The sequence below is a fragment of the Scyliorhinus torazame genome, chromosome 27, assembly GCF_047496885.1.
Source record: "Scyliorhinus torazame isolate Kashiwa2021f chromosome 27, sScyTor2.1, whole genome shotgun sequence".
NCBI classification, from domain to species: Eukaryota; Metazoa; Chordata; class Chondrichthyes; order Carcharhiniformes; family Scyliorhinidae; genus Scyliorhinus; species Scyliorhinus torazame.
Genome location: NC_092733.1, coordinates 16,154,625 through 16,179,935, shown reverse-complemented (window position 1 = coordinate 16,179,935; position 25,311 = coordinate 16,154,625). Strand labels below are relative to the sequence as shown.

At 47.6% G+C, this 25,311-nt stretch overlaps 1 protein-coding gene and 1 pseudogene across 3 annotated transcripts in view; both read right to left on the bottom strand.

Annotated features, from left to right (window-relative positions):
* Positions 1–1,821: 1,821 nt before the first annotated feature.
* Positions 1,822–25,311, bottom strand: part of LOC140403246 (uncharacterized) — a 125,330-nt gene continuing 101,840 nt past the window's right edge. For all 3 annotated transcript variants that reach the window (XM_072491013.1, XM_072491014.1, XM_072491015.1), the window contains 4 exons: positions 11,451–11,559; positions 9,866–9,986; positions 7,800–7,896; positions 1,822–5,442 (listed from right to left, as the gene is read on the bottom strand). In XM_072491013.1, coding sequence (XP_072347114.1) covers positions 5,045–5,442; positions 7,800–7,896; positions 9,866–9,986; positions 11,451–11,559 — 725 coding nt within the window. In that variant the 3' untranslated portion in view covers positions 1,822–5,044. The remainder of the gene's footprint in view (positions 5,443–7,799; positions 7,897–9,865; positions 9,987–11,450; positions 11,560–25,311) is intronic.
* On the bottom strand, positions 17,398–19,664 carry LOC140403390 (anoctamin-10 pseudogene; annotated as a pseudogene).

The following is a 25,311-nucleotide window of genomic DNA, read 5'->3' as shown; positions in this document are numbered from 1 at the left end:
ACCGTCATGGTCATGCTGCTGTGTAGTGGAGCATGGTAGGCTGTTATAGCCTTCTTGCTGTTCACGGGAGCATGGCAGACTTGCATCGTCTGCCGCTGGTTGGTCAGGAGAGGTTGCTAGACCCTCATGGTCTTGTTCCTGCAAGTACTGCGCTCTGGAGTCTTGCGTTCCTTCCATCGTGGAGTCCGTCCATGAGCTCTCTGTGGAGGCTTGTGACACTGGAGTCACTTCTTGTTCGTGCAAGGACTGCGCTCTGGAGTCTTGCGTTGCTTCTATCGTGGAGGCTGTCCACGAGCTCTCTGTGGAGGCTTGTGACACTGGAGTCACTTCTTGTTCGTGCAAGGACTGCGCTCTGGAGTCTTGCGTTGCTTCTATCGTGGAGGCTGTCCACGAGCTCTCTGTGGAGGCTTGTGACACTGGAGTGACTTCTTGTCCGTGCAAGGACTGCGCTCTGGAGTCTTGCATTTCTGCAATTGTGGAGTCTGTCCACGAGCTTGCTGTGGAAGCTTGTGACACTGGAGTCACTTCTGGTTCATGCGAGGACTGCACTCTGGAGTCTTGCATGTCTTCTTTCATAGAGTCGGGAACGTTGAGCGGGACGTGGACCACGCTCTGTGTGGCAGCAGGGCACTCTCCGTGTGCTTGCACCGCTCCCTGTCTGTTAATGTCAGGCTGCAGCATCATCCGGTACTGATAAGTTGGAACGTCATATCTGCTGGATTGAAGATCCTCAAATCCGAAAAATGAATCCGCATCTGCGTCGGATTCAATGTGGGGGCCGCCAATGTGCAACACGAAAGGTTCGTCCGAGTCATAGTCATATAGGACCACGGAGCTATCATTGGGCTCGCGAGGTCCGGAAACACTGTAAAAATCGTCATCGAAGTATTCAAGGTCGGAATCATCGGCTTGTGCGTAGGTAACTGCTTGTCGGAGGGTTCTTCGGAGGTTAAATTCATCTCCTGGGTCAATTTGCGGCACGTGCTGTCATTCCAGGTGAAGGAAGGTTGTTTTACAGCTTTAACAGATTTTTGTTTTTTTGATTTGGGACGTTTCCCTTTTAAATTGGATTTGGGACATTTCCCTTTTAAATTGGTGCAGTCTGGGGCCTCTGACATCCTGACGCTCGGTATGTAGCACGTAGGAAGCGACTGCGCATGCTCAGATCGCTGTTCCTTTACCGATGGCCGTTTTCTTGACTGCGCATGCGCAGCATCTCGCGCATGCGCAAACGAAACTTCCGGTTCTGCGCACTGCTCGCGCAACTGTGCTAGCGTTATACCTTTAGCAAGATGGCCGCCGACCTCGACCCAGCCTTTTCTCAGGCCCGGGATTTCGGGCTCCGGGATCCCAGCCACGAGGTGAGTACTGCAGCTTTTCTTACCTTTAAGTGCCCATTGGATTGCGTATTCTTCACAGTACTTGGAGAATTTGCCCAGGACTGCCTGGTAATCGTACCTTTGCTGCCTCCTGAAGAACCTGAACCTTGTGAATATTTCTCTTGCCCTTGCACCGGCGATGGTGAGGAGAAATTCAATTTTTTCCTTATCATCCAGGTCTTTGAGTTCAGCTGCCACCAGGAACAATTCGAAATTTTGCCGGAATCGCCGCCAGTTTTCGTGGAGGTCGCCGTCGCACTGGAGCGCCTGCGGAACCGGGAGCTCGTACATCATGCCTGGGCACTGCTGGTTGTCTCTGTACACTGAGGTATGCCGGCAGGTATCGATCCACTCCTGTACCATGTGGTGTTGGGTGCTCTGGTGCACAGATGAGCCAACACAGTTGTATGTGGTACAACTCTATTTTATTATAACTCTTATAATACAGTTCGTTCTGGATACTCTGCACGTGCTGTCTCCCTGAGTGTGTTTGACAATAGATGTGTCCTGGTTCTCCTCTGCAGCTAATACTGACCACCAGGGGTCGTGTCTGTGCTTTTATATCTTTCTGTCATTGGTTGTGGTGTTGTGTGTTCTGATTTGTCTGTTGGTGTGTCTATCATGATGTGTGTGTTTGAATATCATGACACACACCAGTTAGATCTTGCAAGATGTTGGCAAGCCGGGTAAATCTCGGCAAGACGTTTACCAGCCGCGCTGTGTCCCGAGGCAGGCGTGGCCGTTAGATTTCGCCTTCTTTGTCAAAGCCTTTGTGACAAAGAGTCATCCAGACTCGAAACCTGAGCGCTCCCACAGAATACAGTCAGACATGCTGAGACTGTCTGGTATTTTCTGTTTCCGAATACGTGCAATCGACAAGTGGTTAAAGTTACAAAATGTCACCAAGGAGCGATGGTCGAACAAAATTTCACACCATTGCCACCTCAGTGATGACCAAAAATAATAATAATAATCGCTTATTGCCACAAGTAGGCTTCAATGAAGTTACTGTGAAAAGCCCCTAGTCAAGCTTGGTCAAAGGAGGTATAGGTTTCTGAGGGGAAACGGGAGGAGGGAAAGGTTTAGAGAGTATATTCCAGAGTTTAGGATCTTGGTGGAGTTCCCTTTCAACGAGTGATTTTAAAATCAGGAATGGCCCATGGAGGCCAGGATTGGAGGAACATTAAGATTGCAGAGCTTTTTGGGTCGGAGGAGGCCACAGACAGAGGGAAATGTTCCCCATGGACGAGTTTTGAAAATATGGATGAGAAGTTTTAATTAGAGGCGCCGTTTAATTACTGCTCCCGCTTATAAAGAGGAAAACAAACCTTTCTGACACCTACTTGGGGGGAGGGGTGGCATTGTTAGTCAAGGACAGTATTACGGTGGCAGAAAGGACGTTTGATGAGGACTCGTCGACTGAGGTAGTATGGGCTGAGGTTAGAAACAGGAAAGGAGAGGTCACCCTGTTGGGAGTGTTCTATAGGCCTCCGATAAGTTCCAGAGATGTAGAGGAAAGGATTGCAAAGATGATTCTGGATAGGAGCGAAAGCAACAGGGTATTGTTATGGGGGACTTTAACTTCCCAAATATTGACTGGAAACGCCATAGTTCGAGTACTTTAGATGGATCCGTTTTTGTCCAATGTGTGCAGGAGGGTTTCCTGACACAGTATGTAGATAGGCCAACGAGAGGAAAGGCCATATTGGATTTGGTACTGGGTAATGAACCAGGACAGGTGTTAGATTTGGAGGTAGGTGAGCACTTTGGTGATAGTGACGACAATTCGATTACGTTTACTTTAGTGATGGAAAGGGATAGGTATATACCGCAGGGCAAGAGTTATATCTGGGGGAAAGGCAATTATGATGCGATGAGGCAAGACTTAGGATGCATCGGATGGAGAGGAAATCTGTGGGGGATGGGCACAATGGAAATGTGGAGCTTGTTCAAGAAACAGCTACTGCGTGTTCTTGATAAGTATGTACAAGTCAGGCAGGGAGGAAGTGGTCGAGCAAGGAAACCGTGGTTTACTAAAGCAGTCGAAACACTTGTCAAGAGGAAGAAGGAGGCTTATATAAAGATGAGACATGAAGGTTCAGTTAGGGCGTTCAAGAGTTACAAGTTAGCTAGGAAGGACCTAAAGAGAGAGCTAAGAAGAGCCAGGAGGGGACATGAGAAGTCTTTGGCAGTTAGGATCAAGGATAACCCTAAAGCTTTCGATAGATATGTCAGGAATAAACTAATGACTAGGGTAAGAGTAGGGCCTGTCAAGGACAGTAGTGGGAAGTTGTGCTTGGAGTCCGAGGAGATAGGAGAGGTGCTAAATGAATATTTTTCGGCAGTATTCACACAGGAAAAAGACAAATACCTTATGAAAAGAAACAGATTATAGACGATTTGGAAGATCAATGAAGCGTACATATGTTAATATCTAGAGTCAAGGAAGTTGATAGGGGCATACAGCGAAATACACAGAAGGCATAAAATCAAAGAGGATCAACGGTATAATTGGCCAGACTTTCAGAAGCCAGGGAGGCCAGTTAACATCTTGCAAACTCAGGAAGCAGACAAGCCAGTTTCCAGCCACCATGCCTGAAGGACAAGTTTGACAGCTCACTGCTTCAAATGTCTTAGCGCCAAGGCAGTGTAGATAACCTTCATAAAGGCAGTTTAAATACCTTTGGTGGACCAGGAAAATACATTTCCTAAGGGTGATTATCATCCCTGTATTGTGTGGTAACTTAAAAGGTGGTCATTTAATCTGGATGTTGTTAAGCGAAACGGGGAAGTCTTACGTAGTGAAAATGAAATGAAAATCGCTTATTGTCAGTCGTCTTCAAATGAAGTTACTGTGAAAAGCCCCTAGTCGCCACATTCCGGCGCCTGTTCGGGGAGGCTGGTACGGGAATTGAACCGTGCTGCTGGCCTGCCTTGGTCTGCTTTAAAAGCCAGCGATTTAGCCCTGTGCTAAACCAGCCCCTCTAGTTCAGGTATTGTAGTTATAGTTTGGAATAATGGGTACATTCTACATAAACTGTGCATGTTTAGTAATTCATACACCTTAGCTGTCACAGAGTAGTCCTGTTCGGGTGTATTTGTCTTCACTTTAATAATTGCTGCATGACGACTGGGCTAATTATTCTCACTGGGGTTTCATTTGATTCCGCATACCCACAGGCCAATGCTCTGAGTTGGGATACCCTCACAGATAACATCACTGTGCTTTGTAACAGAATATTGGGGGCTCAAGGCCAGGATTGTAAAAAGATTAATACCTTGGGTGGAGAGAATTTTGACTTTTGAACTGTAACGAGAGTGAGAAACGAGTGGAACCAATTAAAAATGGGTTGTTTTTGCTGGTTTGTCTCGCTCTTTTATTGAGTAACTTTGGTTAACTGTTTTGTATGATTTTGTTTATTATGGAAAATCTTTAATAAAAGTATATATTTTTTTAAAGTAGACTTGAAATGTGAACTCTGCTTTTCTCCCTCCACAGATGCTGCCAGACCTGCTGAGTTTTCTCAGCATCTTTTGTTTTTTATTTCATTGTAAAGACTATGCTTTGATGGATTTTGTTATTTGGTGCTAACAAAACATGCAAGGCGGAAATTCCTGGCATCAACATTCCTTTAGGAAATGTGGCAAAGTGCATTTTTCAATCTTCACCAGCCTTCTAGTGCTTCCCTGCTGGTAACAGTCTCTGTTGGAGTTTCGCCGCTTGCCCGGGAGTTTGGTGTCACTGCCTGGTTTCCGTCCCCTGACCTCTCTGGGGCTGGCGAGGTGGTGCTTGCTTGGACTGCGCAGGCACGCTTGCCCAGTGCTCGAAGCAGTGACCCCACCTCGGGGCACAAAGCATGGACCTCCCACACTATGATGTCGGACACAGCCTGGCACATCACAGCAACCTCCTTCAGTGGTTCGAGGCTGCCCAGACTAATGTCTCCGATGTTGACTGCCTGAATCCTGGTCAGAACAATATCCGAGAGGCTCTGGGGCGCTGGGCAGCTTTGGCTGTTGAGGGTCACCCGTAGCAAAGCCTGGTATGTCAGCAGTGCCTCCTCTGCAATTAAAAAGAAACAGGGTTTCAGCGCAGGATAGCCATCACCACTGCTTTGTCTTTTTCCTCCATATTATGAGGCTGTATCTCCTCCCTTACACTTTAGCAGTTGGATATGGATCAACAAATATCAAAAAGAAACACTATACCCACTCAATGTTTCGTCAACAGCAAAGGTGGTTAAACAGATGAATGTCCATTCCGAATTAGACAGCAGAAGACATTCTGATGATTCACAATTGTTTTATCGTCTACCCCAGTTCAGTATCAACACCGGTTTCCTCCCTGCCCTTCTGGATCCTCGCCCTGTCCAGGAGCAACTCCCCCAGTGGGGGGAAAAAAACAGCTCTTAAGTACAAGCTTCAATGGGCTCTCGATACACTGTGAAGTCTTACTGTTAAAGGGGCGAGCATTTCTAACATGGTCAAAGGCGTGGGACGATGATAGGCTTGTCCTGTGAGGAGGGATTGAGTAGAATGGGTCAATATCTCCTCGAGATTAGGTGGCGATCTCATTGAAGTGTACCATTTCCTGGAGGGACTGGCAGGGAGGGGTGCTGTTTCTGCTGGCTGGGGAGTCCAGACCCCGGGAGGGGCAGAATCTCCGGATAAGCAGATCACCATTCGGGCCTGAGTAAGGAGAAATTCTTCATTCTGGGCGTTGTAAATCCGAGGAACACTCCTCCCCAAATGTCGATGGTCAGTCAGTGAGTATATTCCAGGTGGAGATCGATTATTTCGACATTAAGGGATACGGGGATAGGTCGGGAAAGTTGAAGTCAGAGATGTGCCATGACCCCGCTGAATAACGGAACAGGTTTGAGGAGCTGAATGGCCTATACCTGCTCCCAAACCTTTGTTCACAACGTAAATTTCAAGATGCAAGTTTTTTTGCCTTTGGACACTAAGGGGCAATTTATCATGGCCAAGCCACCTAACCTGCACATCTTTGGACTGTGGGAGGAAACCGGAGCACCCGGAGGAAACCCACTCATACACGGGGAGAAAGTGCAAACTCCACACAGACAGTCACCCGAGGTCGGAATTGAACCTGGGACCTTGGAGCTGTGAGGCAGCAGTGCTAACTGCCGTGTCACCGTGCTGCCCCCAATGTGACAGATTGACACAGGCCGCATGATTTATTTCACTCAAGCGGTCTTGGAGTCAGTTGTGACTCACTGATGAGGCTCTTGTTTGAGTCAACAGGTTGTGGGTTCAAGTCCTGCCTTGGGCACCATCTAGGTAACACTTCACTTGCGGCACTACTTTGTCACAGGTGCCACCTTTTGGATAAGATGGTATATCAAAGTCCTGTCTGTCCTCCCAGGCGAACCTGAGAGATCCCACAAAGCTATTTGAAGATGGGTGGGGGAGTTCTCCCAATATTCATCCTTTAATCAATATCGTTAATGGGATTTTCAAGTGGTCACAGTCCTGATTGTGGGGCCTCCCTGTGTGCAAATTGGCTGCTGTGTACAAAGGAGCTAAATCAATGCAACTCTTTCTATCAAAGTGGACAACAAACAAATAGTGGGCTGCACAACTGCACCGCCTGCTGATCAACTGTGCAGGAGGATTCAGAGAGAGTGGATTTATGGAGCAGGCCAACCTTCGGCCCTCCTTCTGGGCAGAGTGATCCAGAGAATAAAATAGCAGAACAAGTTTTGCTGTAAAGGAGAGAATTCTTGTTGAAGCTTTTCATCTTGCACTCATCAGGACAACCCACGAGAATTTCACAGGGCCCTGTTCTTAGCAGACAGAAAGAACATGTACGCACATTGCACCCGTTACAGCTAAACAAAATAAGCGACAGCCATTCACTGGTTCATTCCTCAGGGCAATGCCTTGACCAATCAGAGTCAAGCTAGGGCAGCATGGTGACGCAGTGGGTTAGCCCTGTTGCCTCACGGTGCCGAGGTCCCAGGTTCGATCCCGACTCTGGGTCACTGTCCGTGTGGAGTTTGCACATTCTCCCCGTGTCTGTGTGGGTTTCACCCCCACAACCCAAAGATGTGCAGGCTAGGTGGATTGGCCACACTGAATTGCCCCTTAATTGGAAAAAATGAATTGGGCACTCTAAATTTATTTTAAAAAAGATCAGAGTCAAGCTGCCCCGTTTACATTTCAAACAATGCTTGGCAGTTAACTGTCAGTCACCATCAACTGGTGCATTCTCCATGGCCAATCACCTCGACCAATCAGTACTCTCTTCTCATACAGTATAAAGTGTTGTTACCTTTGGCATTCTTGTGGGCTGTCCCGTTGGGTGCAAGATGAAAAGCTTCTGGAAAAATGTCTTTTTAAGCAAAACTTATGTTCTGTGCTACCAAACGATTATAGAAGAATGAGAAAAATAGTTACCTAAAACTTTGGGCTGCATGGAGTTGAGTATGTCAGCTGGTCCATTGGTTGATCTGTTTGATTTAATGCCTTTCATGGTTTCATTTGTTAGGAGTGCCTGAGCAAAAGAGAAATCCCATTTAAAACACAACTTCTCTGTACATTGAATTAAAACTTCCATAACCAAATGGTGTCTGTGTACCAATATCTATGGGAGTTCCACCATCGACAGCATTTACACTGTGACCCTTTATCGTGATTCATGACTGTTTTAGAAGAAGATTACTTTCCCACAGTGAAAGTTTTATTCCAAGATGCTGCACTTATGATTCTCTCCAACAAGAGAGAATCTAACCATCGCCTCTTGACATTCAATGACATTACCATCACCGAATCCCCCACTATCAATATCCTGGGGGCTACCATTAACCAGAAACTGAACTGGACTAGCCAAATATATACTGTGGCAGGGCGGCGCAGTGGTTAGCACTGCTGTGTCGCGGCACCGAGGACCCGGGTTCGATCCCAGCCCCAGGTCACCGTCCGTGAGGAGTTTGGACATTCTCCCCGTGTCTGCGTGGGTCTCACCCCCACAACCCGAAGATGTGCAGGGTAGGTGGATTGGCCACGCTAAATTGCCCCTTAATTGGAAAAAAAAAGAATTGGGTACTCTAAATTTAATTTTAAAAATAAATAAAGAAATGCTGTTGCTCCAAGAGCAGGTCAAAGGGCTAGGAATCCTGCGGTGAGTAACTCACCTGCTGACTCCCCAAAGCCAGTTCACCATCAGCAAGGTACAGCTTAATGGAATACTCTCCACTTACCTGGTTGAGTGCAGCTCCAACAACACTCAAGAAGCTCGACACAATCGAGGACAAAGCAGCCCCTCTTGATTGGCACCCCTTCCAACATTCACCACCGACAAACAGTGGCAGCTCTATGTACCATCTACAAGATGCACTGCAGTAACTCAGCAAGGTTCCTTCGGCAGCAACTTCCAAACCCACGACCACTACCATCTAGAAGGACAAGATCAGTAGATATTTGGGAACCCCACCAGCTGGAGGTTCCCCTCCAAGTCAATCACCACCCTGACTTGGAAATATTTCAGCCGTTCCTTCACTGTCACTGGGTCAAAATCCTGGAACTCCCTCCCTAACAGCACTGTGGGTGAAGTTACACCTCAGGGACTGCAGCAGCTCACCACCACCTTCTGAAGGGCAACTTCTGATACCGGTGAGCAATAAATAGTGGCAATGCCCACATCCAGAAATAAGTTTCTAAAAAACCTGCGCTGCCATAACCTGTGGGCCAAGTGCTGGAAAATGGGATTAGTGTTGTCAGATCTTTGTTGATCGGCGTGGACACAATGGGCCGAATGGCCTCCTTCTGCACTGTAATTAACTATGAATCTCAAAGAAGTAACCACAGGAGGACACTCAGTTTTACAAGATGATCTGCCCAGAGCACACTTTGCAATAATCACAGCTACACTTGCCTTTGACAAGACAAGGGACTCATTCTGGTGAACAGCATGGGCCTTCATTTTAATCATAGAATCATAGAATTTACAGTGCAGAAGGAGGCCATTCGGCCCATCGTGTCTGCACCGGCTCTTGGAAAGAGCACCCTACCCAAGGTCAACACCTCCACCCGATCCCCATAACCCAGTAACCCCACCCAACACTAAGGGCAATTTATCATGGCCAATCCACCTAACCTGCACATCTTTGGACTGTGGGAGGAAACCGGAGGAAACCCACGCACACACGGGGAGGATGTGCAGGCTCCGCACAGACGATGACCCAAGCTGGAATCGAACCTGGGACCCTGGAGCTGTGAAGCAATTGTGCTATCCACAATGCTACCGTGCTGGGGAAAGAGCTGCACTTGCTCATCTGGAGATTTCGGTACCAAGGGGATACTGGACGGCAACACTAGCCACCGTCAGGGGAGGAGAGCAAACTGGGCAAACCAATCGAACGGTGACGGAACTGACCCACTTATCAAATACACAGAGTTCCTTGCCTGAGATTAATTTTCTAATTAGTGCCTGCGGATCTCCTTCTTGTAAAAAGGAGACTGACCTGGATGGTTTCATTGAGTCCGTTGAGGTGCCGAAGTTGAGCTGCCGCGCTGTTCAACATTCGCCAGCATGCCGGCAAAATGTCATAGTGCTGACCAATCAGACACTTGACCGCTGCGAACCTAAGCCAATGAAAAGGTTGATTAGTGCCCCGTAGAAGCGGAGTAACAGAGAATTGAATCGCGTCTGCAACACAGAGACGGGTCCTTTGGCCCAAATCGCCAATGCTGTTGCTTATGGTAGGCATTGTTTCGGAGGGAGTGAAAAGAGATGGACAATAATGGTTCCTGGAATGAGAAACTTCAGTTGTGAGGATAGATTGGAGAGGTTGGGACTGTTCTCCTTGGAGACAAGGAGGCTGAGAGGAGATTTGATAGAGCTGTTCAAAATCACGAGGGGGCTGGGCAGAGTAGACAGAGTGGACAGAGCTCCCGCTCGGAAAAGGATGGAGAACGCGAGCGCACAGATTGAAAGTGACTTGCGAAAGAAGCAAATGTGAGGTGAGAAAAAGCTTTCACACGGCGAGTGTTTCAAGTGTGGCGGAGGCAGATTCAGTCGGGGATTGCAAGGGGGCAGCAGATAATTATCTGCGGAGAGGGAAAATGCAAGGCCGTAGGGAAAGAGTAGAGGAGTGGACTGGCTGAGTAACGCTTACAAAGAGCCAGCATGAAGACGATGGGGCCAAAGGGCCTCCTTCTGTACTGTTAACGATCTATGATTCTGCACAACACGCAATCATTATTGTCATAAGGACCCTGCTCACTAATGCAAGGCGTATCCGTGGTGTTTGTAACGCCCTTGTGCAACTTTAAACTTGAAAAAACTTTGGATGTATCTATGATGGAAGCAAATTGTGAATGGCACACATTAACATAAAGTTTTAGTACAATACAGTTCAAATGTCTAGGCTTCAACCCGGACGCCGTCTTTGCGGGACATTGTTCAGTCTGATTGTTTGGAAACATTTTCTCGTTCCTGCGGAGTGATTTTATCAACATTATTCAATTTTTAATTCATTAACACAGCATTAACAACATTAAGAGCTCTTAATATTAAAAAAGAACATGCATTGTGCTTCAATAATCCATTTATAGTTTTACAAGTGCACAAAAGTATTGAAGTTTAAAGTTGCAGAAGGACTTTACAAACTCCCTGCACGATTGGAGGGGGGTTGCTGGAAGGAGGGATGCTGAAAATTCCTGCTCAAACGTGCACACACATTCACACATGCACATATACATGGACATACACATGCACACGCATACACACACGCGCACACACATGGACATATGCATGCACACGTACACACACACGTATGCATACACATGCACACAAGAAACACACACACGCTCGCAATTACGTATGCACACACATGCACACACCCACACTCGTATTCACACACCCTCACACACATATGCACGGATACACGCACACACTCCCAGAAACCTAAAGGTAACCAAGGCTAGTTTTCGCAGCCTGTCTCCAGAGATCAGCTAAAGAATCCACCCCCCCACCCACCTTCGAAAAGCAATCGTTCAATGATTGCCGCACATTTCTAGAATTGGCACAAGGCAGCAGACACGGACCTGTAGGCACTCAGAAGATCTTCCTTCAAGAAACTCTCCAGAATTTGCGGATCCAACCCGGCCATCGCTTTTTGCTGGTTTGTCTCATTGAAAGGATTTCCAGCTGGACCTGGGACACAGCACATTCCAATGTCACAAGTTCACTGAAACACTCAAAATCCTTGACAGATTTTTATGGATAATTAAAATGATTCTTATCACGATAACTTTCAGACCATTCAGCCCATTGCACCTGCGCTGGTTGTCTGGAGGATCGCTCCACTTTGTCACGTAGCCCTTAAAGATTTTCTTTGTTGCCCTCCCCACTATTTCTGGTCGGGTCTTTCCACGTGCTGGCAACCTTGCGCTTCAGAAATGTCTCCCTACCCGAGATGAAGGTGAGAGTTTAGCCCCTTTGCTTGCTATGATCCCGAGGGTTACATTCTTGTACAGAGACAACTGCTGAGTCGGCGTACTAAAGAACATCTAGTTCAAGACTATATTATAGTCTAATAAACTGTGGTTAGGAAACTAATGCTATCAAACTGGAATTAATACAAACACGACTGACCCCAATGGTTTCTCCTTCAAAATCACTCCAGGTCACGTGCTATTACTTGCCTGACACCTACTGGTCAGAGGCTATACATATTTACACATACACTTGTTTATGCATTTCACTACTCTGAGTATCAGCTCTACTGGCTTCCCATTCAAGCGTCCTCATTCAAGCATGTCATCACGTGGCAAGGACCAGATTGGCCAAATGGCGTCCTCCTGTGCCATAATGACTTTATGACTATGTAGAGCTTGTTTTTGTTGGCGATTATTTAAGGTGAAGCTAAATCCACAGAATCCCTACTGTGCAGAAGAAGGCTATTCGGCCCATCGAGTCTGCACCGACCCTCCGAAAGAGCACCTCACTGTTCCTGTGCTGTTGCCTCAATTCCGGAGAATGTTGGTGCTAAGGAGTGGAATATGGCCTTCCACTTTTCGCACTCAGTGTCAACATCCGAATTACGATCACACAACTACTTAGGAGCAAGAATGGGCCATACTAATAATAATAATATCTATTAATAACTTATTGTCATAAGTAGGCTTAAATGAAGTTATTGTGAAAAGCCCCTAGTTGCCACATTCCGGCGCCTGTTCGGGGAGGCCGGTACGGGAATTGAACCTGCGCTGCTGGCATTGTTCTGCATTACAAGCCAGCTGTTTAGCCCAGTGTGCTAAACCAGCCCCCTATTCAGTCCCTTTGAGCTTGCTCCTCTGTTTAATGAGGTCGTGGCTGATCTGATTATGGTCTCAACTCTACAGTTCCGCCGTCAACACCCAACTTGGGTGGCACAAAGGCTGGCGGCAGGGGGAGCCTCCATTCCAACCTCTTCCATCGCCATTTTGGTATTGCCATGGCCAACCCACAGGTTGCCTGCCAGTCAACCAATCGAATCAACTTCCTCTAAAGCTGGTTCCTAAGATTAACTTGAAGAGTCTGGCTCTTCCTTTCTAAAACAAGACCTGGGAACACAGTGTCCTGACAAGCAGACCACTTTTTAAAGGCACATATGGGTCCATGGACCAAAAAATAATAAAAATGAAAGAAAAGAAATGGGAACAAAGGAAATAAATAGGAAGGACTCTTACCAAGGTATTGTGTGGAAGTTTGAATGCACATGGTGATCCAAGGCAGAGGGATATCGAAAGGAGAGCCTGAAACCCTGGAGCTGGATTCTCGGTAAAGACATCCAAGAGAAAGCATTTTTGGGGAGAAGATTCCAAGGCGTGTTCTTTGACAGCAGAGATTGGAAACCTTTGTGTGGAAGGCAGAGTTCCAGTGAGATGCTAACAGTGTGACAAACATCTGGGAGGGAGGGGGGCGGGTAATTGATGAAAGAGCCACAGAAGTTATTTTGGGTGGCGTTTGCCACTTGGTTTCAGAGTATCAGGCGCCTGGGCTCATTTTGCCTGTTGGACTATGTACTTACTGTGAACATTAGAGAATAAGCTAGATTTTAAAAAATAACTTGTGATATCCTTACTTATCTGTAAAGGCATAGCTGGGGTGAAAGAGTAGTGTGTTATAGTTAAACATTTCTTGTTTAATGAATGTTTTATTCTTTTGTTAAAAGTTCATCAGCATACTCCTGTGACTCTGTTCAGTGGCAGCCTCCATATATCTGAACAAAAAGTAAAAGTTATGGGGCGCGATTCTCCGACCCCCCACTGGGTCGGAGAATCGCCAGGGGCCGGCGTGAATCCCGCCACCGGAGATTCGGCGGGGGCGGGAATCGCGCCGCACCGGTCGGCGGAAATCCCCCGGCGATTCTCCGGTCCGCGATGGGTCGAAGTCCCGCCGCTGTTAGCCCACTCCAGTCGGCGTGGATTGAACCACCTTTCGAACGGCGGGACAAGGCAGCGCGGGCGGGCTCCGGGGTCCTGGGGGGGGGCGGGGCAATCTGGCCCCGGGGGGTGCCCCCACGGTGGCCTGGCCCGCAATCGGGGCCCACCGATCCGTGGGCGGGCCTGTGCTGTGGGGGCACTCTTTTCCTTCCGCCTTCGCCATGGTCTCCACTATGGCGGAGGCGGAAGAGACCCCCTCCACTGCACATGCGCGGGGATGCCATGAGCACCCGCTGACGCTCCCGCGCATGCGCCACGCGCCAAAGTCATTTCCGCGCCAGCTGGCGGGGCACCAAAGGCCTTTCCCGCCAGCTGGCAGGGCGGAAATCAGTCCGGCGCGGGCCTAGCCCCTCAAGGTGAGGGCTCGGCCCCATAAGATGCGGAGAATTCCGCACCTTTGGGGCGGCGCGATGCCGGACTGATTTGCGCCGATTGCGGAGAATCCCGCCCAGGATCTGTCAAGCCAGGTTCCACCCTGGGATCTGACTGGTCCAGTAGTAACATCAGCTGGCAACGTAACACTAACTTTATTTTTTGTTGTCAAAGTCCTCTGTAATCATACAGGAAGGTCCCAGGCTTGTTTCTCAGTCTTCATTGCGTTAGCTCATTTTTGCCAGGCAGGGCTGCCACATTCAGCTTCATTACTGCTCCCTCCTCCTCAAGGGCACTAGTTCTTACTAGGATAGAGTTTGAATACTGCTGAGAAGAGAGAGAAATGTTGCATTCTTCAGGATAAATGCAAGAATTCCAAATTTCTTTCTTTGTAAGTTTAGAGTGCCCAATTATTTTTTTCCTATTTGAAATTTGGCATTCTTGCATTTGTCCTGATCAAGGCAAAAAGCTTAGGAAACATGTTTCTTTTCATCAATATTCAAGTTCTGTCCTACCAAGCCCCTGTTTATGATAGAAATCCAGCAACTCTCTCAATGCTTCACTATTGCTCCTGTTCTTCCTGTGTGAAATTAGATGGTGAGGGTCAGAGGAACAGGAGTGGGCGTTCAGTCCACTTGGAGGAAGCAGTGAGGGTGACAAGGGCACAGGGTGTAGACTTCAATGTCCATCATCAAGAGTGGCGCAGTAGTATCATCACCGACCGAGCAGGCCAGGTTCTAAAGGACATAGCTCCTAGACTGGAACTATGGCAGGTGGTGAGGGAACCAACAAGAGGGGAAAACATACTCAACTTCATTCTCACTAACCCACCTGCCACTAATGCAACTGTTCATGACAGTATCGGTAGGAGTGACCACCACACATTCACTCCCTCCACCATTGACGTACAGTGGCAGCCGTGTGTACCATCTACAAGATGCACTGCAGGAGCCCACCAAAGTTCCTCTTCGGAACTCCACCACCTGGAGGTTCCCCTCCAAGTCACTCCATCGTAACATGGAAATATATTGCAGTTCCTTAACAGTTCCTTGCAGTCAAAATTCTGGAATTCCCTCTTTAACAGCATTGTGGGTGAACCTACGCCTCAGGGACTACAGCGGTTCAAGAAGGTAGCTCACCACCACCTTCTGAAGGGCAACTAAGGATGGACAATGATTGCTGGACTAGCCAGTGATGCCCATATTCTATAAAATTGAACAAAAAAAATACAAGCCTTGTCTAAGGAAATCAAACATTCACTCCCTCCACCATCGACGTACAGTGGCAGCCGCGTGTACCATCTACAAGATGCACTGCAGTAACTCTCCATGGCTCCTTAGACAGCACCTTCCAAACCCACGACCGCTACCAGCTAGAAGGACGAGAGAATTGTCGGAGAAGAGCTGCAGATACCTGGGAACACTGCCACCACCTGGAGGTTCCCCTCCAAGTCACTCACCATCCTGTCTTGGAAATATATCGGCCATTCCTTCACTGTCACTGACTCAAATTTCTGGAATTCTCTCTGTTGCTCGTTTTAGCCTTAGTTTAATTGCTCTTGTTCTATCACCTTTGCTCTTGAGTCGCCAGGTATCTTTCTGATACTGCCACGTGGTTCAAATTCGAGTAATGATCAATAATCCAACACACCGCTTAGTAAGAGTTAAATCAACGCACATTTATTATGTACAGCAATCAATACTTATATACATTAATTCTACTTCTAAGCTACTTCCTACAACTAACAGGCCAATACTTAACTTTGGAAATGGCCCACCAGGTCAGGGAAACGAATGGCCTTGCGTATGGGTTCTGAGCCTGCGGGATTCAAAGCTGGTACAGGTTGATAGTCAGGAGTGCCTATCTCGTAGCGAGCGTTGGAGTAAGACTTACTATTTCTCGCGGCTGTTGCAAAGGGTCTCGAAGGGTGTGGGGAGGAGAAGAAGGGTCGATTTGAACTTGGCCCCTATTCTTATAGTCCCCAGGGGCTTCCCGCCTCTCAGGGCGGACCTTGTACCTGGTTCCAAGTGATTGGACTTGATCCCAATCACTTGGTTCGATATTCTCCAATGCTGGAGCGATTCCTTGATCGATGGGCGGTTTCGAGGTGGTCATTCACCTTTCTTTGTGTAAGCTCCTGCTGGCGCCGAAAAGTCTGGGTTGGCTTTGTGTGTCTAATTTGTAGCATATTGTTCCCGGGGATTCCTAATTTATGTGCAGATGGCTGGTGTGTTGTTATGTTGATGGCTGCAGGTATCGATTCTGTCTGGCCTCCCCAGAGGCGAATACACAGTTTTGCCTGCAGCTGCCTGTTTGAGTCCTGTTGGCTGATTTTCCCATCAGCCTCTTCCGTTCGCCATTTTAAATCGGGGTTTGGCCATTCTAATCAGAAGTTAGCCATTTTACATGGCTACACCTCCCTAACAGCATTATGGGTGTATCTACATCTCAGGGGCTGCAGCGGTTCAAGAATAGAGCTCACCACCACCTCCTTAAGGGCAACTAGGGATGGGCAATAAATGTTGGCCCAACCAGTGAAGTCCACATCCCGTAAATGATTTTTTAAAAATCCTCAAAATTTCACTCCACACAGTGAGTGCTGGAATAGTATTTGGTATCGCAGACTGGCATCCACGCACAAGAATATTCGAAAGGCTGGCAGGGAGTAGTCCCTGAATATCTCAGCGGCTCCATGGTTTGAATGCAAGTCTGGGCCTGCATTGAAATGACTCCACGTGGCCATGTTGTAGAGGAAATGCAACCAGGCGTGGTATTTCTGGGCACCTAGGGCAAGGGTAACTCGATTAGAGTTCCCGCACCTCAGCTGCCACGGGATACTCTGAGCGGAAATGGTCCACTGTGCGAGCGCCACGATTAGTCTCGGCTGCGGTGCCCGCCCCCACCCCCCCCCCCCCCCTCCCCCCACACTTACCAACCCTCAGTTCACATGCGGCAACGTGGGGTGAGAAACTTGGAAGATGGAACTGGCAAGGGAGTAAGAGAGAGAAAGAGAGAGAGATAACAAATATTAGAGTACCCAATTATGTTTTTTTCCCAGTTAAGGGGCAATTTAGCGTGGCTAATCCACCCACCCTGCACATCCTTGGGTCGTGGAGGTGAGACCCACGCAGACGCGGGGAGAATGTGCAAACTTCACACGGGCTAGAGAGAGATAACAGACAAAACACACACGGCACTTCTCTCAATTTACTAGATAAATTGGACCTTTTCGAAATCTGTTTGACTTTCAAGCAGGGGCACGGGGTGTGTTTTAAGAATCGAGGAAATCTCTCGAGAGGTAGTCGGGGTTTCCTGGTTGGGTGGTTTTGCCGGGCACTGGTGGAATGCCTCCGTTGCTGCCTCTTGAGAAGCCTCATCGACACGATTCATTATGGAACATGGCCCTTCTGCATTCATGCTCAATTCTGTCCAGTTTGATCGCGATGTCCGAAGGTACCTCGGGGATGGCCATGCGGACGAGCTTTTGGATTCCCAGGAAGCCATGTTCTACTGCCACAGCCAGTAAGAAATAATGGAGGTCAGGGAGGCTGGCAAAGAGTTGCCTGAATTCCGGGGAGAGGCTTATGAGTCCGCAATTGGTTATAATGGCCAGGCTGGTGAGGTATTCAAAAGCCATTTGCCAGGCTCCAATATTGGGAGAAAGGACCGGGAATTGCCTCTGTAAAACCCTGCTGAATCGCATGCTTTCTAACTTAATCCCCAACAGGTTGTTGAGGAAACTGAAGGAGCCAGCGAGCGGGTAGGCGCTGGAGAAAAGGGTCACGTAGCCAAACTTAATGAACAGCTCCAGATATTCCTCCAGCAGGTCTTCCGATGAACCTGTGAGGCTACCTTCCATTTCTATCCGCTGGGCTCCAACTTTGTCTGCGTGCGGAAGCATCGTGTTCAACTTCAGTTGCATCTTCCAGTAAGGCAGCATGGTGTCAAAGAACTGAACCATGACTTGGTGCACCAGGAGCTGAGCAGACAGCAAGTCCGCAAGCTGCTTCATGTCTCTCAGGTAGAAGGCAAAGTAATAGTGAATGGCAAAGTTGTTGAGCAGGTAGAAGACAAGGACCTTGGCCAACAGATAGTTCTCATGGGTGGAAGCTAAGCGATGGTTCTCCATTTCTGTCAAGTATTTGGCCAAGACTAGATACACCTTGTTCAGCAGCTCCACAATAACACAGTAGATAAGTACGGGGACATATGTATACAGAAGGCTCCGAACAGATTCCTCCTTTATATCATTCTCTTTCGCACTTCTATCCGCATCAAGGAATATTACAATGAGCAAAAAAGTGACCAACAAGCATCCAATTAAGAATGGCATCGACTTCATTATGATCTTGAAGGAGCGCTGCTGGTCATACGAGGAAAAGTCTCTGGTGTCTTCGGTGTGGCTTAAACCTAGCTTGTCCTCAAAGCCAGCCCTGACCCTGTCAAAGCTCTCCATGTGCCGAAGGGTCCCCCACCTAAACGTCAGCTCTGCACTGCGACGCTTCCAGCCCTCGAGGAACACAGTGGACCAAACGATATTGTACAGGGCACAGAGGACACAGCCACCAGAATCTTTCAGGTTTGTGATGTAGAAGATCAGCTCCAATAGGGTGCGGAAGGCAAGACCCCACGTGAAGTAGCCAAGGAAACCAAAGTACAAGGCGATTGATTCACCAAAATAGTTTCTCAAAACTTGAACGGGTTGGCTAATGAGATAAATGTGTTTCTTCCATTGTTCTTTCAGTTGCTCTAGTTCTTCTCGATTGTGCATCGGGTACATCCTCATCAGAAGCTTAGCTCCCCACAGCTCCAGGAAGATGGGTTTCCCCCGGTACATTTTGATGCCGGACTCACCAGGAATGTGCTCTTCGTCTTTCACCCGGAGGTTGTCCAGCAGGAACTTGATGACGTACAGCATTTCGGCCGTGGTGAGCAGCTGGGCCTCCGCTTCCTGGAAGTTGGCCCTGTCGTTGAAATTGAACGGCTTGAAGTTCCCGTCCCTGTACACCTTCACCAGCGCGGCCTCCTCCGCTCCACGCAGCAGCCTTTCCAGAGTGGCTCCGATCAGCAAGACCACCTTGCTCACTGACCGCTCGACCATTTTGACCTTCAGCTCCGCCCCGCCCAATGACTTTAGTGCCTCAATGCGAGACATCAGCCACTCTACTGTCTCCTGCTTTGTCCGTGGGGCAAGGTCCAGGACAACCAAGGCCAGGGGGAAAGGAGCACTGCTTTTTGCACCATCCTCCATCAATCGAAGTAATTATCACAGTTGCCGACCCAATCGCTTCCCTATTTCTAAGTATCCGGATGCCCCTTTATTTGAAGGAAACGAAACGACCTCTCGTGCAAAGAAAACGTAAGTTACATTTTTCTATATTTTCAGCGGAGTTTGAATGCCTTTATACCTAGCTTTCGTGAACATTGCAGTTCAGTTGTACTGCATTTGATTTGGGTCTGAGTGAAGGTACTGGAAGAGTGAGGGCTGTGCAAACATTAACTGATAAGCTTTGTGATGTCGGCGGACATGTCATGGGGCAACAAGCACTTTTGCTTTTCATCGGAGACAATTTCAGTGTACATATTGCAGCATCTTCCCCACTTCCCTCCCACCCCTCAGAAATTCCTTTTCTACCTGGGCTATCTCCTTTATTTGTAATACCAGGACGGAATGGGGGGAGGGGGGAACAGGTTGGGCAAAGACTGAATGGTATGGAAAAGAAGGCCCCGCCATCCAATTTTAATTGACGCCATCAATCTAAGTCAATAATAAGTTCAATCGAGAATTCGAGAGAATCTGCACAGGATTGTTATTGCACAGAGGGCAGCCATTCAGCCGTCGAGTCTTCGTGATGCTCCGATTAGGCAATTCCCCTTAGTGCCATTCCTCCCTGCCTTCTCCCCGTAACCCTCAACATTCCTCCTTTTCGCCCAAGTCTAATTCCCTGCTGCTGCAGAGTGTCATTTTGAGTACAGAGTGTTCTTATAAGCCTTTCTCCTGTCTGATTGTTTTGCTGGCGTCTATTGAGGGTTCTGAGCTTTGATGGGCTTTTCAGTCTGCCAGAGGGTGTCCTTTAAACAAGACCTGTTTTACTGAAGTTCCTGTTTTCACAGTTATTACTGTTAATACTGTTCCGCTGAGTTAATGTTACTTCTTTATTTATTTATATAAAGAGGTTCCCCTTCTTTGAAGCAACGGATTCAACTACCTTCTTACAAGGCGGTACGGTAGCACAGTGGTTAGCATTGTTGCTTCATGGTGCCAGGGTCCCAGGTTCGATTCCCGGCTTGGGTCACTGTCTGTGCGGAGTCTGCACGTTCTCCCCGTGTCTGCGTGGGTTTCCTCCGGGTGCTCCGGTTTCCTCCCACACGTCCTGAAAGACGTGCTGTTAGGGGAATTGGACATTCTGAATTCTCCCTCTGTGTACCCGAACAGGCGCCAGAATGTGGCGACTAGGGGATTTTCACAGTAACTTCATTGCAGTGTTATATGTAAGCCTACTTGTGACAATAATAAAGATTATTATTATCAAGTTGCCACACCTTTCAAAGGTCTCAATTGAACCTGTTTCACTCTCAGGCAGTGTATTCCAGAGTCTAACCACTCACTGTGAAAACGTTTTTTCTCGTGTTGTCGCCATTGCTTCTTTTGCTGTATGTGGTGAATATAGGAATTTCAGATATATTGTATTATATGAATTTGGTGCAGTAAGGGTTAAAAGCTTGGGTTAGTGTGTGTGACTGCTGCAGTCATGTTTTTAAAAATCCTGGTTTGCAAGGCAGCAGGCGTTTTGTAGACAGAGGTGCAATTAAAGCATCGTAAAAGTTGGGGAAATTGAATTTTGATTCTATAACGAGGGTTCCCAGGGGAGTGGTTGATTAGAGACATTGTGTTTAGCTTAGTAAGATGTAATTAATAATGGGAGGAGCCAGGGGCTGAAGCGGTCAAGTGTTGGGTTTTCAGTTTTGAAATTCAGTTTTGGTTTGGGATGTGAACAGACAAGCAGCTTCTCTGAAAATAGTGAGTTTAGATCAGTGAACCAGAGCAGTTTCTCTCAAAACAGTCAGTTAAGAATTTGTCTGTGAACAGGGCAGGAGCAGTTTCTCAACGGCTGGCAGGTCAAACAGTAGTTTGAGACCAGCAAGAATCTGCGAGCTAGGTCCTGGACGATATCTCTTTCTCAAAGCAGGGTATCCGAGACATCTTTCTTAAGCAAGCATTCCTGGGTCTGTGAACTGTATTTTGAAGTGGATTTCGACCTGAAAAGGGTGTTGTTTGAGTGGAGACAATGATAGGAGTTAGGAATTATTGTTTAATTGTATTGTTAACCATTGTTTAACTGGTAATTGTAAGCTATTGTCTTTATGATATTAAAGTTAGTAACACTGTTAGTAATAACATTTGTTTTAATATACCGTTTACCTATTTGTGTGTGGAATCACTCCTGGAGCGAAATATCCTTTCCTCACAGTCTTACAGATTAAATAAAATATTAGGGTTTCTGTCTGGTATCGTAATAAAATTATGTGCAATTTTTGCCCTCTTGTTCTTGATCCTCCCACCATCTGCTCTATCCTGATCCCTCATGACTTTGAACACCTCGATCAAATCTCCTCTCTACCTTCTCTTCTCCAAGGAAAACAGTCCCAACTTCTCCAATCTATCCATGTAACCAAAGTCCCTCATTCCCGAACCATTCTTGTGAATCATTTCCGCACTCCCTCTAATCCTTTGCTCAAAACTATCTTTACCCAGAGAGCTGTCAGAAAGTGGAACTCGTGATCACAGGGAATAGTTGGAACAGTTAAAAAATAAAAAATAATCTTTATTGTCACAAGTAGGCTTACATTATCACTGCAATGAAGATACCGTGAAAATCCCCCAGTCGCCACACTCCAGCGCCTGTTCGGGTACACTGAGGGAGAATTCAGAATGGCCAATTCACCTAACAAGCACACCTTTCGGGACTTGTGGAAGGAAACTGGAGCACCCAGAGGAAACCCACAGAGACACGGGGAGAACGTGCAGACTCCGCATAGACAGTGACCCAAACGGGAATCGAACCCGGGACCCTGGCGCCGAAAGCAACAGTGGAAATAACCTGAGAATCGCTGATGTTATAAGGTGACGTTATAACTGGATGGGACAGGCAGTACGGTGGCGCAGTGGTAGCACTGCAGTCTCACGGCGCCGAGGTTCCAGGTTCGATCCCGGCTCTGAATCACTGTCCGTGTGGAGTTTGCACATTCTCCCCGTGTTTGCGTGGGTTTCGCCCCCACAACCCAAAGATGTGCAGGCTAGGTGGATTGAACACGCTAAATTGCCCCTTAATTGGAAAAAATGAATTGGGTACTCTAAATTTATTTAAAAATTATAAAAAATTAAAAAATAACTGGATGGGACGATCCCATAATGGAACCCTGACTCAAAAGACTAGCTTTATTATTTTTTTAGAAAACATGGATAAACAGAGTCACAGGGCTACCAATTAGCTTTTAACAACAAAAACACCCATCTATTAAACATGAAAAGTTTGACTATCATGCAATATTCCGTCACTCCCACCTACATCCACAAATGTACACAGAGTTCACAGATAACACAGGTTACAAAATATTTTATATTAGAATGTTCTCAGTCGACGCACAGTCCCTTTAAACCCACAGGCTGACTGTGATCAGACAGCCCCCCCCCCCCCGCCCCACTCTGAAACCAAGTGTCAGATGTAACACAATCAATCTTCTGTGGATTTCCTCTCAAACACCACCCCTTCCCCGATAATTATCGCACAAATATTTCCAACTACTCTCTCAAACAGTCGCGCTTTAAAATCTCCTTCTAAACCAATGCTTTCTCTCAGTTGCTTTCATCAAAGATCCACCTCCAGGTCTTCCAACAATCCTTCCAAACAAGGTTTCCTCTCCATTATTTAAGCAAGAAACTGTCTCCAGGTTTTCCTTTTTTTAAAAAAAAATATTTTATTGAAAATTTTTGGTCAACCTTTACACAATAATATAACAGTATAAATAACAATGACCTGTTTTATAAACAAAGAATAAATAATATATAACAAAAACGAAAACTAAAACTAAATGGCAACTGCCTTGTCTCAGATAAACACTCTCCAAAAATATGATTTAACAGTCCAATATACAATTATTTATAGCAACGACCTATACATATTATACATATATATTAACAACCCTGAGAGTCCTTCTGGTTCCTCCCCCCACCCCCCCCCCCCCCCCACCCCCATGGGCCGCTGCTGCTGCCTTCTTCTTTTCCATTCCCTCTATCTTTCTGTGAGGTATTCGATGAACGGTTGCCACCGCCTGGTGAACCCTTGAGCCGATCCCCTTAGGACGAACTTAATCCGTTCCAGCTTTATAAACCCTGCCATGTCATTTATCCAGGTCTCCACCCCCGGGGGCTTGGCTTCCTTCCACATCAACAGTATCCTGCGCCGGGCTACTAGGGACGCAAAGGCCAAATCATCGGCCTCTCTCGCCTCCTGCACTCCCGGCTCTTGTGCAACCCCAAATATAGCCAACCCCCAGCGTGGTTCGACCTGGACCCCCACTACTTTCGAACGCACCTTTGTCACCCCCACCCAGAACCCCTGTAGTGCCGGACATGACCAAAACATGTGGGTGTGATTCGCTGGGCTTCTCGAGCATCTCGCACACCTATCCTCTACCCCCAAAAATTTACTGAGCCGTGCTCCAGTCATACGCGCCCTGTGTAACACCTTAAATTGAATCAGGCTTAGCCTGGCACACGAGGATGAGTTTACCCTACTTAGGGCATCCGCCCACAGCCCCTCCTCAATCTCCTCCCCCAGCTCTTCTTCCCATTTCCCTTTCAGCTCATCTACCATAATCTCCCCCTCGTCTCTCATTTCCCTATATATATCTGACACCTTACCGTCCCCCACCCATGTCTTTGAGATCACTCTGTCCTGCACCTCATGCGTCGGGAGCTGCGGGAATTCCCTCACCTGTTGCCTCGCAAAAGCCCTCAGTTGCATATACCGGAATGCATTCCCTTGGGGCAACCCATATTTCTCAGTCAGCGCTCCCAGACTTGCGAACTTCCCATCCACAAACAGATCTTTCAGTTGCGTTACTCCTGCTCTTTGCCATATTCCAAATCCCCCATCCATTCTCCCCGGGGCAAACCTATGGTTATTTCTTATCGGGGACCCCACCAAGGCTCCCGTCTTTCCCCTATGCCGTCTCCACTGTCCCCAAATTTTCAAAGTCGCCACCACCACCGGGTGGTGTATTTCTTCGGTGAGAACGGCAATGGGGCCGACACCATAGCTTGTAGGCTAGTCCCCCTACAGGACGCCCTCTCCAATCTCTTCCACGCCGCTCCCTCCTCCTCTCCCATCCACTTACTCACCATTGAAATATTAGCGGCCCAGTAGTACTCACTTAGGCTCGGTAGTGCCAGACCCCCCTATCCCTACTACGCTGTAAGAATCCCTTCCTCACTCTCGGGGTCTTCCCGGCCCACACAAAACTCATGATACTCGTTTCGATCCTTTTGAAAAAAGCCTTCGTGATCACCACCGGGAGGCACTGAAACACAAAGAGGAATCTCGGGAGGACCACCATCTTAACCGCCTGCACCCTCCCTGCCAGTGACAGGGATACCATGTCCCATCTCTTGAAGTCCTCCTCCATTTGTTCCACCAATCGCGTTAAATTTAACCTATGCAATGTACCCCAATTCTTGGCTATCTGGATCCCCAAGTAACGAAAGTCCCTTGTTACCTTCCTCAGCGGAAAGTCCTCTATTTCTCTGCTCTGCTCCCCTGGATGCACCACAAACAACTCACTTTTCCCCATGTTCAGTTTATATCCTGAGAATTCTCCAAACTCCCGAAGTGTCCGCATTATCTCTGGTATCCCCTCCGCCGGGTCCGCTACATATAACAACAAATCATCCGCATACAGAGATACCCGGTGTTCTTCTCCTCCTCTAAGTACTCCCCTCCACTTCTTGGAACCCCTCAATGCTATTGCCAGGGGCTCAATCGCCAGTGCAAACAATAATGGGGACAGAGGGCATCGATGCCTTGTCCCTCTATGGAGCCGAAAG